We start from the raw sequence: 17,244 nt of genomic DNA, 5'->3' as shown, positions 1-17,244 counted from the left end.
AGGCTCATCGCGGGGGTGTCCCTATCCCCACGTGTCACCACAGAGACCCCACATCCTTGCTGCACCCGTGGGTGCCGCTCTCTCAGCCGGGTGCTGCTCGGCAGCCGGCCCCCAAAACTTTTCCTTCTAAACACCCCCGTTTATTTTAAGCTTTCAGGCCCTTGCAGGAAACCCCAAAGCGAGAAAGGGCAGGGAAGGGCTGGGGGGGTGTTTCCGAAAGGTGCCCGCTGGGGGGGGAGCACCCTGTGCCAGGGCACTGCGAGAGGAACTGGGGGCCAGGTGACACCGAGGGGGCTTGGGGACACCAGGGGGGCTTGGGGACACCACCCGTGGTGACAGCAACACCGCCAGCTCCGAATCCCAGCTCCAGGGATGCCTGGGGAGGTCGGGGATCGACGCTGGGTGCTGCAGCGATGGGGCTGGAGGGCTCCGGGTGGGGGGCACGCGGGGGTGCGCAGCCACAACCAGCACCAGGCGTTTTTATCTCGAGCCATCTCGGGCGGGCGGGGAAGGTGCGAAGTTTCGGAGGGGGAGATATTCAGGTGTCGAGCTCCTCTTCCGGACCCTCACATCTCTTCTGCTCCCTTGCATGCAGCTTCCACCCCCCCACCCCGAGCGGCTGAGAGGACGTGGATGTGCAATGCCCCGAAGGTGTCAACTGCAGCAGGATGCGGGGGGGCTGCACCCGCAAGGTCAGGCTGGGGGTGTTTGGGGTGCGGGGCAGACGTTTGGGGCTATGAAGGGCCAGCCCCCTCCCCAGCCACGCTGCCCCAGTGCCCACTGTCCCCTGCCAGTGCTGGTGGGGAGGAAGCGGGGGCTTCCCGCTGTGGTCGGTGCACGCTCGCCGTCCTCACGTCCCCAGCTCGCTCCCTCCCTCCCCGTCTCGCCTCCCTCCTTCCCTGCTGGCATCACTCAGATGCTCTCAATGCACCCCAAAAACCACAAAACTGTAGCCAGACACTCACCCTGGGCACCCCATTACCCCCTAGCATCTTGTTACCCTCACTTCGGGCGCCCACCACTCCTCCTGGGTACCCCATTACCCCCTAGCATCCCCTCGCCCCCACTTTGGGCACCCCATTCTTTGCCCAGCACCCTGCCACCCCCTCCTTGGGCACCCTGCCACCCTCCTGCGCACCCCATTTTTCCCCAGCTGCAAGGGCACCGCTCCAGCCCCAGCGTGGGGGGGGGGGAGTAAAGCCTGGCTGTGCAAGGCTCAGGGCTCGGCTTTGTCCCCATCCCACCCACCCAGGAAACGTGCCCGGCCCCCGGGGAAGTGCTTTTCAGAGAAGCGAGGGGAAGATAAAGCACACAAGAGCAAAATGACTCTGCCACAGCTGCCCACGGAGCCGGGGCAGGGATGGGAGAGGTGCCTGGGGGGCTGCAACACCCCCGTCCCCTCCCCAGGGACAGCTCCATCCCGTCCCGGAGCCATCACTGGCACATTCCAGGGCATAGAGGGACACAAGGGGAGCTGGGGACGTCCCCGCTGGGGTCCCCCCAGTCTCCGCATCCCCCAGCCCTGGAGCAGCCCAGGATGGGGCAGCCCCCAGAGCCCCCACGCTGTGGCTCAGCCCCATCCCCACCATCCAGCAGCGGTGGCAGGGGGGGAGGACAGTGACCCGGGGACCTTCCCCTGCTTCCTGGGGGATTTTCTGCTCCTGGGGGACCAGGACAGGGTGAGGGGAGCAGCACCCCAGCCCGTGGGCCAGCTCTCTAAGAGACACCTCGCTTTTCTCCTCCTCCTCTTCCTCCCCGCAGAGGTGCTGAGGCTTCACCTCGCCTCTCCTAATTTAGCAAGCGCCCCCGGACCCCAGAGGTTTCCTGTTCACACACTCGCTCCCGGCAGCCACCAAAGCATCGCCCGACTGAGACGCGGCGTGGTCGGGGCTCACCGCACGGCCACAGCGCCCGGCGAGCAGGTAGGGGCCACCGCGCTGCCCTGACCCACGGGAACATCCCCAGCACCCATCCCTGCCCCTTCTGCCCCTCCTGCAGATCTCTCCAGCTCTGGATCGTGGCTTTTTGCTGGTTTTTGGGGTGCAGCCTCAGCTCACGGGGGGAGCACGGGCGCAGGGTTGGTGATGGGCACCGCGGTGCTGGATGTCGCATACCTGTGTCAGCAAAGCTTTGCCATCCCCAGCCTGCATGGAAAATACAAGTTTTAGGCTTGGCCATTGCCTTGGGTTGGTTACCCCAAACATAAGCACTTTGGGGGGGAAATAGGGTCTGGTTTCCCTTCTGAGGACAGGGGCAGCGGGGCAGGGCTCGGAGCCGAGCCGAGGGCCCCGCCGTGCCCGCACGCTCCCAGCCCCGGCTCCGCTCCCTGCCAGACCCCCGGTTCACACCTGGCAGGTCTGCATTTGGCTTCAGCCCCCCCCAAAAGCCACATTTTTCCCTGGCGGTGGCTTTTTCTGGAGTCTGGGGTCAGCAGGTGGCGGGGTGCAGACCTGTCACAGCGCTGTCCCCAGCCATGCCAGGGCAGCACCGCGGTGCCCAGCAGCCGGCCCCATTTACCCCTTGCTGGGCTCAGTGGAGCCATTTGGGGCACAGATTTCCCCCCCAGGACACCGACACCACCACTGTGCCCTGGGGTGGGCCGTCACCCCCATCTGGGTCCCAGTTTGGGCACTGGGTGCCGGGGAGCACCCACAGGGAGGGGATTTGGGTGGGTGCTGTGTGGTCAGCGGCTTGGTGGTGGGGTGGCTCCCTGCTCCCTGCTCGCCGTGCCGGTGCTGGCACCGAGGTGGGGGCACCGCTGCCTGCGGGGTGGGCAGACAGGGCTGTGCCCCCCCAGCTCAGCCCTACTGGGTGCTGCTGCACGGGGGAAACTGAGGCAGGGCTGCGGTGGGGCACTGCGCAGACAGTGACAGCCAACGAGCCGAGCACCACGTCCCCTCTCACCCCCCCCCCCAAGGCTTTCTGCTGCTGGGGGAGCCGCTGTGGAGCCGCTCCCCCCCAATTTTCCCCTTTCTCGGAAGGAAACAGCCCTGCGGTGGCCATGCGGGCAGCACCCAGCCCACGCCGCCCTCCCCGCTCACCGAGCTAAACCGGGACGGAGAAACCCCGCAGAGCTGCTGGTGGCTGCGAGGTCCCTGCACCCCCGCAGGTCACCGGGCCTGGAGGGGGTCCCCAGCAGCCCCCCGGCCCCCACAGCTCCTGGATGGGTGACGGGACCCCCGTGCACGAGCCCCTCACCTCCTGCTCTGCCCCAGCACCATCGGTGCCTGCAGCCTGCGGCCGGGGCTGGCCGGTGAGGGTGCAGCAGGGCTCGGGGTCGTTCCCTGCTGGGTTCTGCTCGTGCCTTCCTCCCCTGCTCTTCTCCCCAGGGGCTGAGAACTCAGCAGCTGCATTGCTGCCCGCAGAGCCCCCTCCCCGCGTCCCCTTTTTACCCTCCTGCACTTGTGGCTTCTGCAGACCCCGCAGCGAGTGCCTCCGCCTGTCCCACGGACACAGCCGTGCTCCTGCTCCGCCATCTCGTGTCACTGTCCCCCTGCAGGGTCACCGCACGCATCCCCACCCTCTCCTCTGCCCACAGCCCCCCGGGACACCAGGGCAGCCGGGACCCCCGCAGGACTGCCTCCCCCCCCTGCAGTGTGGGTGCTCTACACCGAAGACATCCCCATCGGCAGCACCGAGGAGGAGGAAGAGATGAGAGCTGAGGCCGAAGGGCTGCAGAAAACCTCAGAGCAAACGCCGGAGCCGACGAAGGAGACGGTGCCGGCGGGGGCTCGGCCGCCCCCCGCGGTGCCCAAGGGGATGCGGCTGCACCTGGGCAGCCTCTGCCCCCTTCTTGTGCCCCAGCCCTGCCCCTGTGGCACCCGCTGCCCCCCGTTCCTGCTGGCCCCGCACCCTGCACCACCCGTCGCCCCGCTGGGTGACACGCGGGCCCTGGCGTCACCTCCGCAGGGTGGCACGGGCTGCGGTGCCCTCCTGCAGCTGCCACCCTCCCTGGGGACGCACGGCACCGTCTCAGCCCCATGCAGGCAGCGGGTGCCTGAGCTGCAGAAGGCACCGGTGGCTTTTCTGCCTCTCCCCACAGCGGGTGGGTGCCCGCCACCCCAAAAAGCCCCCGCCTGCCCGGCCAAGCCACCCGCCCGTGCCACACTGGGGCCGCGGGGGAAGCAGGACGGCAGGAACAAGTACGAGTGCCGCGTCTGCACCAAGCGCTTCAGGCAGCTCTCCAACCTCAAGGTACCGGGAGGGGGGCCCCGCTCCTCATCCCCAAGCCAGCAGCACATCCCTCCTCCCTCCTTCGGGCTTTGGGGACAAGGCACAGCAGGGGATCACCCCAGCAGGTTGGGCTCCTCGCTCTGTGCCTCAGTTTCCCCCCATCGGCACGAAGCACTGGGATCTCCACACCCCTGTGTGCTCCAGCCGTACCCTGGGGGCTGCTCCCATGGGGGGAGGTCTGGACCCCAGGGTCCCCTGGGTGCTCCGTCCCCCCCCCAGCCCCCTGCCTCCCCCCCCAGGTCCACCTGCGGGTGCACAGCGGCGAGCGGCCCTTCCAGTGCGCGCTGTGCACCAAGCGCTTCACGCAGCTGGCCCACCTGCAGAAGCACCGCCTGGTGCACACCGGCGAGAAGCCGCACCAGTGCCCGGTGGGTGCACGAGGAGGGCTTTGGGGGACACGAAGCGGGGACACAGCACCCCTCGAGCCCCCCCCATCCTTTCTCCCCGCAGATGTGCTGCAAGCGCTTCCGCAGCAGCAGCAACCTGAAGACGCACCAGCGGCTGCACGCGGGCCAGGACCCCATCCGGTGCCGCCTCTGCCCCGGCCGCTTCTCCCCACGCATCCACCTACAGCTCTGCCGGTGCCTGTGCGAGTGCTGGCACCTGCCCCGTGCCCCCCTGGACCCCCGGAGCCTCCTCGCGCAAACCCTGGGATGCTTCAGCCTGGGCATGGGGTGGCTGCAACGGGAGGAAGAGGAGGAGGAGGAGAAGGAGGAAGGGCAGAGCTGCCCCGCGGCACTGCTGCGGGGCTGGGTGCTGGGGGAGGGGGGGACGGGGCTACCCGGGTGGGCAGGGGCGCACGTGGGGTGCCCTGTGCCTGCCTGGCCCCGCTTTGGTGGCCCCTGGAGGCAGCCGCGTGCCCCGTTGTGGCTGGTCTGAGCTGAAGCCGTGCCTTTGTGCCGCAAACGCCCCTTTCCATGGAAAAAGGTTTAATTTCTCAGCCCCCTCCATCGCCGGCACACCCCGAGCTCCGTGGTGCCTGTGGGGACGTGGCTCTGCCCATCCTCACCCGCTGCGGGGCTGGGGACATTATTGTGGGATCATTCCCGTGTTTTTGTTCAGTAAAAATTCCTGCCGTTGGATCTGGCCTGCTGGTCCCTGGGGCCTTGTTTGCTCTCCAAATAACCGGGCTGAGCTCCCGCCGTGCCGCGGCCCCAGCCTGGGTGCGCCAACCTTTGGTCCCGGCACCCTCCTGTGCCGCAGACCCCATCCCCGGGCTGGACCCCGCGCTGGGGCTTTGCTCCGGGGGTTTCACAACCCCAGCCCGTGGCTGCAGCGGGGACGGACAGGGCAGAGTCCGGCCGGCGTCGGTGAAGGTGGGTGGAGAACAGCAGAGCCACGAGCTCCCAGGGCCCATCCGGACCCTGAAACTCCTGGCCAAGGTGCGGTGGGACCGGGGTGCCCCAGGCTCCCCACTGCAGCCGGGTTGTGGCTGCATGCACCGAGCTGGCGGTGGCCGAGCGGCTCCCCGGGCGGTGGCCGGGAGCAGTGGCCTGGGGCGAGGCTGGCACGGCTCGGCAGGGCACCCACGGGTGCTGGGGCGGAGCGGGAGGGGCAGGGCGAGGATCCAGGGCGGGTGCTGGCTCTGCCACTGCCCTGAGCCCTTCCAGGAAAGGGCCCCGCGCCCGCGCCCCGGGCCAGGTCTCCTGCGGTGGCCCAGGGCCACCGTGACCACTGCTGTGTCCCCAAGCCAGCGCTCAGCCCCTGGGGCCCTGCGGGACGTGCGAGGCCGGTGTGGCACGGGGACGGTGGCCTGGCTTGGTGGCAGCAGTGGGACAGCCACGGTGGCCGTGCAGCCTGCCCTGGCCCTCTGCATGTTGTGGGCAGGCACGGTGCGGTGCGAGCTGCCCCTGTCCAGGGCTGGCAACCAATTCAGCTGTGACGGTGGCCACGGGCCCCCCCCCCCAGTGCCTCGACACAGAGTTGGGACCCCAGAGGTGGCACCGAAAGGATCCTGGTGGTCAGAGGCGGCCAGCGGGCAGGGGCCACGGGAGCCACGGAGCCCCCACGGAGGTGGCAGGGGAAGGGTCGGCGGGGCAGGGGTTCCGGGGGGGGCCCGCCAACCCAGGCGGGCCGGTCTCCCCGCCGGCGCTGCTGAGTCGCAGGAAGGAGAGGAGCAGGGTGCTGGGGAACCAGCCCGACCGGCTCCCCGGCTGTCAGCACCTGAGGAATGCCAAACCTCCGCTCGCCAGGGCTGGGTGCTCGGCGAGGGCTGGGTGCTCGCCGGGTGACTCTGCCGGTCCGCCCAGCCGCGGCGTGCCGGTGCAGGGAGCAGCACCCCGAGCCCCGCACGGCGCCCTCGGCACGGCCAGCCCGGCGCCCACCAGGACCTTCGGCCAGCAGGTACGTGGGGGTGCGGGTTTGGGGCCCGTGGGCGCTGCCGTGGCGGGTGGTGGTGGTGGGAAGGGCGGCGGTGCCGTGCCGGGAGCGGGAGGGCACCTGCTGCCAGCGGGACCGCGGTCGGAGCCGTGCCCCGGTGCGGCGGCGCTGTGCTGGGGCTCCCAGCTGAGCCGGCATCGCTGGGAATGGGGATGGGGGCTGAGCCCCTCTCAGCTCCAACCTCTTCAGGGGTTTAACCCCACTCCCACATCAGAGTGTGTCACCGGACCCACTGGGGACAAGCCGGGGCTCACCCACCTCTGGTGGCCTTGTGGCTGGGGGTCACGGGGGCCCGGCCGCCCCCATCCCCTCCTCTCCGCAGGGCTCGGGGCTGGGGGGCTGCCCACGACACCTCCGCACCGGGCAGCAGGGGAAATGGAAATCGCCCTGCCCTAATTATTAACCCTAATCTGAGCGGCAGCCGCCCAAACCAAAGTCCTGATTTTCCTGAAGGTGGCAGGTCCGCGCTCACCCACAGCCCTCAGGTGCATCCCGGCGTGTCCGCGGGCCCCGCTTTCTCTGTGGCCACCGGCTCAAAGCTAGCCGCAGGTCGCTGCCACCCGGCAGCCGCTGCCCTCACCTTTTGCCTTTTAAATTGGGTGCTCAGAGCCCCAGCCTGGCTGCTCCGAGACCCTGCGGAGTGCCAGGAGCTGACAAATGAGCCGAGCGGCTTCACCTGGGTGGGACGGGGTGATTAATTGGCCGTGCCAGGTGCCCGTTGCGACAATACGGCTCGGTTTCGCCGCAGCGTGTCCCGGCGTGCACAATGGCCCGGCTGGGTGGCCGCATCCTGCACCTGCCTCCATCCAGGGTGCTGGTGCCAGGCAGGGAAGCCCGGCGCTGGCTCATCCCCAGCACCGCTGGCACCCCGGGTGTCGCTGGGTGCCGGATCCCGCTACGGGTGCGGGGTGCGGAGGGCTGGGAGACGCTGACCTCGAGATCTTTGGAAATCCAGCTCAGGGCAAGAGTCAGCCGTGGTGCTGAGTCAGAGCCTCCCAGCACCTCGGTGTCCCCATCCCTGTGCCACCTGGGGCCATGGGCACGGCAGGGATGGCTGAGCACCGCCGGCGAGTGCTTGAGAAACCAGGGCTGAAGCAAGCTGGGGATGAAATCAGGAGCCAGGCAGCACGGTGACGCCGGCTTCACGGGGAAGGTGGCACAGCAAAGAGGGGTCCATGTCCTTGTGTCCCCGTGTTCCCCCCCTTGTCACAGCCAGGAACAGGAGAGTCCCCAGCCCCAGGGTCCCAGGGTGACCCTGTGGTCATGGTGCTGGGGCTCCCTTCCAGCCTAAAGCCACTCGTGGTCCCCAGCACGTCTCCACCGGTCCCTTTTCCACCTGGGACTTGAGGTGGCCCTGCGGGTCCAGCTGCGGCCCTGCGGGTCCACATCCAGCTGTGGCTTTGCTGATGCGGGTGCGTGACCCTGCCTGGGCTCATCCCAGCCTCCAGCCGTGCTCGCTGTCCCAGACGAGGGCTCCTCGCCTCCTGGAAAATGACACCAACCCTTCCTATCTCTACTGGAAAGACCTGCTGGGCCGGGGCGCGCGAGACGCGGAGGGCGCGTGGCGGGCAGGCAGGAGGGGCGGGCAGCTGCCTGCACCCAGCACTCCCCTGCCTGGCCCCGGCACCCCCAAAATGTCCTGGTGAAGGCCAGTCTGGAGGCAGTAGGGCTTGGAAACGTCCAGGCCCAGGCAGTGCAGGAAGAGGCTATCCCCATGGTCGGGAACCCCCAGTGCTGACCCCAAGGATGGGGGACTCCTCCCCAAGGAAATCTCAGGTTCCGGCCCGGAAAAATCAGCCCGGGGAGGTTTTCCCCCATCCCCAGCCAGGAAAGCCCCAGATTTGGCCTCTCCCTGGGCTGTGCCCAAGCCCCTGATCCTCCTGCAGCCCCCGCAGCCTCACCGGGCTGGTGACACCGTGCAGCTCGTAACTGGGAGATGCCGAGATGCTACCACGCTTCCGGCTCACTCACACGCAGCTGCCTCGTCAGCTGCTTTCCATATCCCAAACACAGCAATAAAACCCTTCTGGGGCGGTCACGCAGCCTCGGCACGGCGTCGCCTCCGCCGGCCTCCCCGTGAGCTGGGGCCCCGGGGTGCCCATGACCTCCCCGGCGCGCACCAGGGGCCGGGGGGTGATGCCCGGTGCAGGAGCTGGGTGCTGGGTGCCCACTCTGCTCAGGGTGCAAGCGGTGGGTAATTAGCACAGCTCGTTTTCTCGTGCCAATGGGGCTGCAGAGGTAGCTGGAGCGATCCCACCTTTGCCCCGATGCAGGGAGGGTGCTGCCCAGGTCCCCACCTCCTCCTGCAAAACCCCATGGGTGCAGCGGCTGCGGCACAGCCCTGGCGAAGCCTCTTCACCCCGCGGAGCTGCCTCCCTGTTATTTTTTGGGCTTGTTTGTTTGCTGTGCTTGCTGACTCGGCGCAGCCCTGCGCCCTCCTGACTCATCCCGCAGCTCGGGGCACGGCCCGGCCTGGGGCATGGCCCGGGCTGGCCGCATCCTGCCTCGGTGGCGCGGCGCAGCTCCCCGTGTGCTGGCCGCAGGAGTGCTGGGACGTGCAGGCAGAGGGGGGTGGTGGTGTCCCACACGTCCTGCGTGTGCCAGGAGGGTGTGAGCATCCCAAGAGATGCTTGAGATGCATTTGGGATCCCCAAAGCCACCTCCTGTATGCATGGGATCCCCCTTAAAACATCCTAAAAGGACCACAGTGATGCATAGGGCGGTTTAGGGTCTAGAGGGGTGGGCACAAGGTTGGATCCCAGAGGGTTTCAGCTCGGGTGCCCCACAGTGCGATTTTTGGTGCCTCTCCCCGCAGCACTGACAGCCCCAGCACCACAGCAGGGGCCCAGAAGAGGTGGCGGGGGCCGCAGCCCCCCCGGCATGGATTCACCGCTCCGGCACAGCAAGGCGAGGGGCCTCGTCTCCAGCACCGAGCTGAGCATGAAGCAACCGCCGCCGGGACCCGAGGGCCGGTCCCGCTTCCAGAAAGTCTCGCTGGTGTCGCGACGGCTGGAGCAGGCAGCGGACGGGGGAGCCCGCGACGGCAGCCCCTCCCGCGTCTCCCTGCTGCTGCAGGCCTGGGAGCGGGAGATCGTGGAGAAGACGTCGGCCGGGCCGGCCCCTGTGGCACACCGGGGATGCTCGTCCTCCGTCAGCATCCTCAAGGACTTCACCGCGCACGGCCCCGTCTTCTCGCAGGTCTACTCGCCCGCTCAGAAACCCCGGCAGAAGGACGAGAAGGGGGGGGATGACATTGGCACGGCACCGGCGGCTGCGCCCCGGGACATCCCCGTGCACCGGGAGAGCTACATGCACGGCGCCCTCCTCCCCGCCGGCCCCGCGGCCGCCGCAGCCCCCTGCCACCGCTCACCCCGTGACGGCTCCGGCGCGACCGAGCCCAGGGCCAGGCACGTCATGGTGCTGCGGGCAGGCAAGGAGGGAGTCAGCCCCAAGCCGGGGGGCGCAGAGGGGAGGAGAGCCCAAAACAGGCTGCGCAAGGCTGCCAGCACCACCACATCCCCATCGCAGAGGGAGAGCTGCGAGCAGGATGGTGGTGGCTCCGTTGAGGTCGCGGCACGCACGAGAAGCTCGCCGGGCGCCTCAGGTGCTGGGGGAGCCCCCGGGGAGAAATGTTTGAGGCAAGATGAAGCCGTGACGGTGAACGCGGCATCAAGAGATGGCGACAGGCCCCAGGACCCACAAACCAGTAAAACCAGTGCCCAGCATCCCCCAGAGGACGTCGGCAGCCAGGCAGATCAGGCTGGTGTGGGAGAGGGAAGCACGGTGGATGGGCATGGCTCTGGTTTGGCCACACAACCCAGGACAGAGAGCTCTGGGGGAGCTGATGGCACCCCTGAAAACCTCTCCTTGGAGGTGAGCAATGGTCCTGAGCCCTTACCTGAAGCACGAGCATCTCCAAAAGGTGCAGAATTTGAGAAGGAGGAGGGTGAAATGTCGGGGGACCCACAAAGCATGGTCCAAGGGCCTGAGAGCATCCCTGAGCCCCCCACGGAGAGCATCCCGGAGCCCGAGCCTGAGAGCACCCCAGAGCCCCAACCTGAGAGCACCCCAGAGCCCCCGCAGAACCCCCCAGCCCCTTCCCCACTGCCTGAGAGCCCCCCAGACATGGCGGAGGAGGACCCCGAGCTGGTGGTGGACATGGAGATCTTCGTGGACACGCTGCGCAACATGGAGCCCTCGGAGATGCGGAAGGCGCCCAAGGCCCCGCGCCAGCCCCGGCCCTCGGCGCTGGGTCGCTGCGCGGCGCTGCCGCCCATCCACGAGGACCGCGTGTGGCCCCGCGCGCCCCCGTCTCACTGCCCGATGCCCTGCGGGAGCTGCTGGCACGGGGCGGCGGGGGGCGGCGGGCAGAGCTCCCCCTGGAGAGCACCGGGAGCCTCGAGGAGGAGGAGGAGGAGATCGAGAACCCCTACCTGAGCCCCGGAGAGAGGGCGTCGCGGGGGCCCCGCCGTGGCACCAGCAACGGGGAGCCGGACGCGCTCCTGGGGGGGCCGAGGCTGGAGGGAGAGAAGGAGAGAAGCAAAGGGGCGCAGGGCAGGGCAGCGGGCGAGCAGAGCGTGCTCTTCCGAGGGAACGTCCTCAAGGGCATGGCGCTGCTCTCCGACTTCCTGGAGCACCGGGCGGCCGCGGCGGACGAGGCCAAGCCCTACTCGCGCCTGGACAACAGCGTGCTCTACAGCCGCTTCGTCGCCCCCACCGCCGCCCCACTCTGCAGGGACCGGCGGGACCAGAGCTCGCCCCCCGGCGGGGTCCCCGGTGGGACGGGCACCAGCGAGCACCCCGGCACTGAGGCGGTTGAGCTGGAAGCCCCGAGCCCTGGCCACGTCCCGCCTGTCACCGAAGAGCCGGAGAGCACCATGGCTCCGTGCCCCGCTGACGTCCCGGTGAGTGATGCCCATCGCACGGCCCCAGCGAATGCTCTGCCCTGCCGGGCACATGGGAGGTGGTGGGGTCTGGCTCGGTGTCACGTCTGAATCCCCCAAGCAGCTTCTCCTGCTTCCAGTCTATGGCTGGTGCTTCCCAGAGGAGTGGCTGGGTTGGGAAAGGTCCCAGTGTGAGGGGAGGGTACTGGGATGGGAAGGTACTGGGATGAGAGGGTACTGGGATGGGCGACGGGAGGGTACTGGGATGGGAAGGTACCGGCACTGGTGATGGGAGGGTACCAGGCCGGGTGATGGAGGGCAGGGGCCGGGCGGAGAGGCCGGTCCTGGAGGTGCAGGAATGCTCGAGGTGTGGCTGCTCGGGGCGGTGGGAGGGATCCGCAGGCTGCAGACGTGAGGCCGCAGCTGCTGCTTCCTCGGGCTGCGGCGATGGCTGGTGTGGGCGACGTCGCCCCGCGCTCCTCATGCGCCGGTGTCCTCGGGCGTTCGCAGCAGGAGGACAAGGAGGGCTTCGAGAAGATCAACACGAGACCCGGCAAGGTACGGGGTGTGTGGCCGGGGCCGGGCTGGCCGTCCCGGTGCCGCGGTGCCGTAGCACCTCTGCTGTCACCCCTCCCAGATCGTCCTCTTCTCCGAGGCCGGCTTCGCGGGACACAGGCGGGAGATCTGGGGCGACGTCCCCGACGCCACGTCCTGGGAGCTCTCGCACACCATCTCCATCAGGGTCATCCGCGGCGGGTAGGGGCCGGTGGCGGCGCGGGGACGTGACACAGGGTGGCACTGGCGCGGGGACGCGGAGGGAGAGCTCAGCTGGGGCCGGCGCTGCCTGTGGCCGGGGTGGAGGCCACCAGGTCACCGCCCGGGGTTCATCAGCGGCCGTCCTGCTGCTGCTAACGACCGTGGCCACGAGCCAGCATCGCGGCGGCACGATGTCCCCACCCTGCTGTGCTGCCGGAGGCTCCTGGTGGCCGGGCCGGCCGCGTCCCGCACCCTGCCATTACCCAGGGCCGGGCGCGCGGCGGTAACCAAATGAACGGGGGCGCGGGGCGATTTTCCCCCTGGTGCTCCCGCCCCGCTGGCAGGTGGGTGATGTACGAGAAGCCGCGGTTCCACGGGCGCAAGTGCGTGCTGGCGGAGGGGGACGTGGAGATCGACAACCCCTGGACGGCCTACGGGCAGAGCAAGGAGCCCCGCGGCAGCCGCCCCTTCCGCATTGGCTCCTTCAAGAGGGTGGTGCGGGTGAGCGCACGGCCCCTTCCCTCGGCACCCAAAAAATGGGGGGCACTGGGGGTCCCCCTCACACTGCTCCCCCTCCCGGCAGGACTACCGCACCCCCGAGATCAGCCTGTTTGCGGAGGAGAACGGCGAAGGTGCCAGGCTGAATTTCACCGACTCGGCCGAGGACACGCGCGTGGGCGGCCAGGCGCTCGCCGCCTCCTCCATCATCGTCCACTCGGGCCTGTGAGCGGGGTGCACTGGGCTCGGGGCACTGCCACCCTGGGGTGCTAGCGGCCGCCCTCGAGCGTTTGGGTGTTTCTTCCCCAGGTGGCTGGTTTACTCCAAGCCTTTCTTCGACGATGACCCCTACGTCTTGGAGCCGGGCGGGTACCCCAACTTAAAGGCGTGGGGAGCGAAGGATCCGTCCATCTGCTCCATGCACCCCATCAGGCTGGTGAGCGCTGCCTGCTGCGGGGCCGCATCCTGAGCGCGTCCCCTTGCTGCTGCCTTCTCACCGGGGCTCCTCTCCTTCCAGGGCTGCCCCGTCGTGGAGCGGCCCGGTGAGCCACAGGTGCTGATCTATGAGGACGCGGGCTTCCAGGGCCACAGCTTTGCTGTCAACCGAGATATCTACGACCTGAAGAACCTGCCTGGGCTGGCGCTGCCCACCCTGGGCTCCCTGCGCGTCCTGGGTGGCTGGTGAGCGGCGTGGGCAGGCAGAGCTGGAAGGGGACAGAGCTTCCCGGGGCTGTGGGATGATCAGGAGCAGCATCTCCGTGGCAGGGAGGGTGGCACTGGAGCAGTGTCCCTGTGTCCTGACACGTGCTGGAGATGGGGGGACCTCACTGCCCGCGTGTCTGCACGCAGCTGGGTCGGCTACGAGAAGGAGGGCTTCCGAGGCCACCAGTACCTGCTGGAGGAAGGGGAGTACCACGACTGGAGGCAGTGGGGCGGCTACAACAAGGAGCTGGTGTCCTTACGGCTCATACGGACGGTGAGCGCACCGTGTGGGGATGGAGCCACCCGCCCTGTCCTGTCCTCATCCCCCGGCTGGGCACGGCCTGAGAGCCCCCAGACTCATCGCACACAGAGGTCTGGGTGCAGAGAGCTGCTCCCACCGGCCTCTAACACCACGCGGGATGTGGTGCGGAGAGCACCCAGCCTACGGCCCCTTCCCCACGACAAACGAAGGACTTGGGGGTTCCTCTGTCCCCGCAGGACTTCTCCGACCCGGCACTGGTGCTCTTCGAGGCCATGGACTTCGAGGAGGGCCCCAGCGTGGAGCTGAGCGAGGCGCTCCCCGACACGCAGCTGGCCGGCTACGGCACCGTCACGCAGTCCATCCACGTGCTGAGCGGCGTGTGAGTGCGGGCACAGGGGACCAGGGGGACAGAGGGGACAAAGGGGCCGAGCCTGAGCCAGCACCCGCATCCCCCCCGCAGGTGGGTGGCCTACGAGGGCCCCAACTTTTCGGGCGAGCAGTACATCCTGGAGAAGGGGGTGTACCGCAACTGCGAGGACTGGGGCGCTGCCGACTGCCGCATCGCCTCCGCGCAGCCCATCCTGCAGGTGAGAGCACCCAGACACCCCACCATGCACCCACGGGTGCCCCCGGGTGGGCAAGACACCAGCCAACCCCGCTCTGTTTGCTTCCAGGTTGGGGAGCACAACCTGCACTTCATCTCCAAGGTACGGGGTGGTGCACGGGGAGGGGGACACGTCCCTCATTGCGATGCCGCCCTTTGCAGGATCGCCCCCGTCACCGAGCCCCTTTGTGCCCCCTCCCCAGATCCTGCTCTTCTCAGAGCCTGACTTCCTGGGGGAGCACCTCGCCTTCGAGGACGAGCAGGGCGCCCTGCCCGATGGCTTCGTGCCCCGCTCCTGCAGGGTCCGCGGGGGCAGGTAGGACACCCCGGGGCTCGCTGCCTCCGGATGGGGACTGGGACAAAGAGGAAACCCCAACACCTGTGGGTGTTAGGGAGAACCGGGCACGAGGCTGGCAGCCATGGGGACACCCATGGCGGCTCGCTGGGAGGGCAGGGGACACCCACCTGGCACGATGGCCACATCAGCCCGGGCATGCTCCTCTCTGCCAGCTGGATCCTGTTCGATGGCCAGGACTTCTCCGGGGAGCAGCACGTGCTGTCCGAGGGCGAGTACCCGACGCTGGGCGCCATGGGCTGCCTGTCCTCGGCCACCATCCGGTCCCTAAAGAAGGTCCCGGTGGTGAGTGTCGGTCCTCTGGTCTGAATTTTTGGGTAGACCTGTGTGGTGCCAGGAGCTGGACTCGATGATCCTTCGTGGGTCCTTTCCAACTCGGGATATTCTATGATTCTACGACTCTCCCTTTGCTGGGGCAGAAACCCCCCAGGAACCTCCTCCTTCCCCTCCCGTGGCTACCCCAGTGCTGGCTCTCCAGCTTCGGATCCCTCCTGCACCCACGGGTGCTCGCTCCCTCTCCTTGCCCCCCTCTCCCCTCACCTCCTGCCCCATCCCACAGTTTTTCTCGGAGCCCTCCATCTTCCTGCACGGGCTGGAGTGTTTCGAGGGGAAGGAGATCGAGCTGAACAGCGAAGTGCGGAGCCTCCAGGCGGAGGGCTTCAACAACCACGTGCTGTCGGTGCGCATCAAGGGCGGGATGTAAGTGAGCCCCGGCCCCGCTCTCCCCTGCCCCACATGGGGGGGCTCTGCGGGTGCCCGGGCTGACCACGCTTTTCCCATCCCCGCAGCTGGGTGCTGTGTGAACACGGCGACTTCCGAGGCCGCCAGTGGCTGCTGGACTGCACCGAAATCACCAACTGGCTGACGTACAGCGGGCTGCAGCATGTGGGGTCCCTCTACCCCATCCGCCAGGTGAGCGCTGGGTACCGGCACCCAGGGAGCCCCAAAAGCAGCCCCGGGCGGCAGGCGGCTCGCAAGGAGCTCGAGTCACCAGCCCTGACGCAAGGGGCCCGGAAGAGGCAGCGGGGCACGACCTTGGGGAGCAGCACCCCGCTGATGGCACTCGCCCATGAAAGGTGCCGCCAGCCCGTCGTCGGCACCCGGCTCCCTGCCCTGGGAGCGGCCGCCATCATGGCGAAATGCTCCCTGGGGACAAACGCCTTGCACAACGTCCCGGCGTCGTGGCAGGGATTGCCATGCCCAAAACAGCTGCGAGAGACAAGCCAGGGCCACATCCGTCACCCCAGCACCGCGGGGACACGGCGCAGCGCGGGTTTTGGGTGCTGTGGGGACCCCGGTGTGCAGAGCCCGAGCAAAACGGGCTTCTCTCCTCGCAGAGACGGATCTATTTCCGCATCAGGAGCAAGGAGCTGGAGCTCTACTTGTCCGTCCCCGACGACGTGGAGGACATGAAAGCGGGGCGCGTGGTGGTCTCCAGCCTGAGCGAGCAGAGCAGCTCCGTCTGGTACTACGAGGACGGGCTGCTCAAAAACCAGGTCAGGGCTCATTGCGTGACAGCCGCGACTCGGAGCCGGAGGGGACCTGGGTGACGCACCCCAGAGTGATCTTTCAGGGCTTACAGCAGCTTTTTCCTAGGCTAACTTCAGCCTCGACACCAAAGACCAGTTGACTCTCTCTTCTCCTAGAGACATGAAGGCATTTCTGCCCCACCTGAGGGCTTTTATCACCCCAATCGTCCCCACCCCTTGCTTGCTTTCCTGCCTTTCGTGTGTCCCACCCCAGCCCCAGCTGCGTTTGACAGGGAACCCTCCAGGCTCAAAGCCCCTGAGCCTCATGGGGTGGAGGGGATGGGGCTGATGTGGCCACCGTTGCTCCCTGCAGGTTGCCCCCAACATGAGCCTGCAGGTCATCGGGCCGGCTGGGAAGGGCTCCAAGGCCGTGCTCTGGTCCGAGACACGGATGCCGCGTCAGACCTGGAGCATCGACGCCCAGGGACGGATCCGCAGCCAGATGTTCGAGGACATGATCCTCGACATAAAGGGTGAGGCCGTGGTGCCGGCACAGGGGCTGCTGTCGCTGGGACCCCGTGGAAATGGGGCACCAACCTGCTCTGCCCTCCCCAACCCTCCCCTCTCCGCAGGCGGCCGATCGTACGACCGGGACCACGCCATCATTTGGGACGCGGCTGAGGAGCGACCCACGCAGATCTGGGATGTGCAGGTGCTATGAGGGGGCAGCGTGGCCCCGGCGCCGAGTAAGTGCCACGGTGCAGGGCGAGGACACCGTCAGCCTCCCTGCCAGCGTCCCTGCAGCGGTAGGGGGCTGCCCCTGCCCCACCAGACACCCCTCAGCCCCGGCTGCTGCTGTGAAGGATGCCCGTGACCACCTCCATCGCCAAGGGGGCGACCCCACCACCCTCCTGGGAGCCCCACAGGACACGCTGCTGACCCCATGGGACGCTCTGGAGGGTGGCACAGCTGAGCCCCTTCCCCTCCCCAGTCCCCTCTGAACTGTATTTATGTACGTGTGTAAGATACGGCCCCTCGCACGGGGCCAGCCCTGCCTGGGTTTGGTTTCCTTGTCCTGGTGTTGGCCACTGCCCGGCTCCCCC

General features: G+C 68.2%; 2 protein-coding genes across 3 annotated transcripts; both read left to right on the top strand.

Annotated features, from left to right (window-relative positions):
- The first annotated feature begins 1,822 nt into the window (after positions 1-1,822).
- ZNF683 (zinc finger protein 683) lies at positions 1,823-5,165 on the top strand. The gene is made up of 4 exons (XM_040534970.1): positions 1,823-1,922; positions 3,500-4,194; positions 4,473-4,601; positions 4,684-5,165. The coding sequence occupies exons 2-4, from the start codon at positions 3,652-3,654 to the stop codon at positions 5,110-5,112; spliced, it is 1,101 nt and encodes a 366-aa protein (XP_040390904.1). The 5' UTR covers positions 1,823-1,922; positions 3,500-3,651; the 3' UTR covers positions 5,113-5,165.
- A 1,244-nt stretch (positions 5,166-6,409) lies between these two features.
- On the top strand, positions 6,410-17,193 carry CRYBG2 (crystallin beta-gamma domain containing 2). 2 transcript variants are annotated; one of them, XM_040535200.1, is made up of 19 exons: positions 6,410-6,576; positions 9,428-11,516; positions 12,009-12,053; positions 12,133-12,251; positions 12,596-12,752; positions 12,835-12,974; positions 13,059-13,185; positions 13,267-13,430; positions 13,599-13,725; positions 13,950-14,092; positions 14,174-14,300; positions 14,388-14,420; positions 14,521-14,633; positions 14,828-14,957; positions 15,232-15,371; positions 15,461-15,584; positions 16,010-16,168; positions 16,515-16,674; positions 16,774-17,193. In XM_040535200.1, the coding sequence occupies exons 2-19, from the start codon at positions 11,220-11,222 to the stop codon at positions 16,860-16,862; spliced, it is 2,394 nt and encodes a 797-aa protein (XP_040391134.1). In that variant the 5' UTR covers positions 6,410-6,576; positions 9,428-11,219; the 3' UTR covers positions 16,863-17,193. The 2 variants fall into 2 exon arrangements, with proteins under 2 accessions (XP_040391134.1, XP_040391133.1); XM_040535199.1 differs by having other exon boundaries at positions 6,411-6,576; positions 12,006-12,053.
- The last annotated feature ends 51 nt before the right edge of the window (positions 17,194-17,244 follow it).

The sequence above is a fragment of the Cygnus olor genome, chromosome 23 (genome assembly GCF_009769625.2).
Source record: "Cygnus olor isolate bCygOlo1 chromosome 23, bCygOlo1.pri.v2, whole genome shotgun sequence".
Lineage (NCBI taxonomy): Eukaryota > Metazoa > Chordata > Aves > Anseriformes > Anatidae > Cygnus > Cygnus olor.
This window is presented reverse-complemented; position numbering and strand designations above follow the sequence as displayed.

What these genes read in the sequence shown, in the direction of transcription:
- ZNF683 (XM_040534970.1), top strand. Translation starts at nt 3,652, where the DNA reads ATGAGAGCTGAGGCCGAAGGGCTGCAGAAAACCTCAGAGCAAACGCCG. An exon ending in GGCAGCTCTCCAACCTCAAG is followed by an intron (nt 4,195 to 4,472) that starts GTACCGGGAGGG and finishes CTCCCCCCCCAG; the next exon opens with GTCCACCTGCGGGTGCACAG. An exon ending in AGAAGCCGCACCAGTGCCCG is followed by an intron (nt 4,602 to 4,683) that starts GTGGGTGCACGA and finishes TTCTCCCCGCAG; the next exon opens with ATGTGCTGCAAGCGCTTCCG.
- CRYBG2 (XM_040535199.1), top strand. Translation starts at nt 11,220, where the DNA reads ATGGCGCTGCTCTCCGACTTCCTGGAGCACCGGGCGGCCGCGGCGGAC. An exon ending in TCAACACGAGACCCGGCAAG is followed by an intron (nt 12,054 to 12,132) that starts GTACGGGGTGTG and finishes CACCCCTCCCAG; the next exon opens with ATCGTCCTCTTCTCCGAGGC. An exon ending in GTGCGCATCAAGGGCGGGAT is followed by an intron (nt 15,372 to 15,460) that starts GTAAGTGAGCCC and finishes CCATCCCCGCAG; the next exon opens with CTGGGTGCTGTGTGAACACG.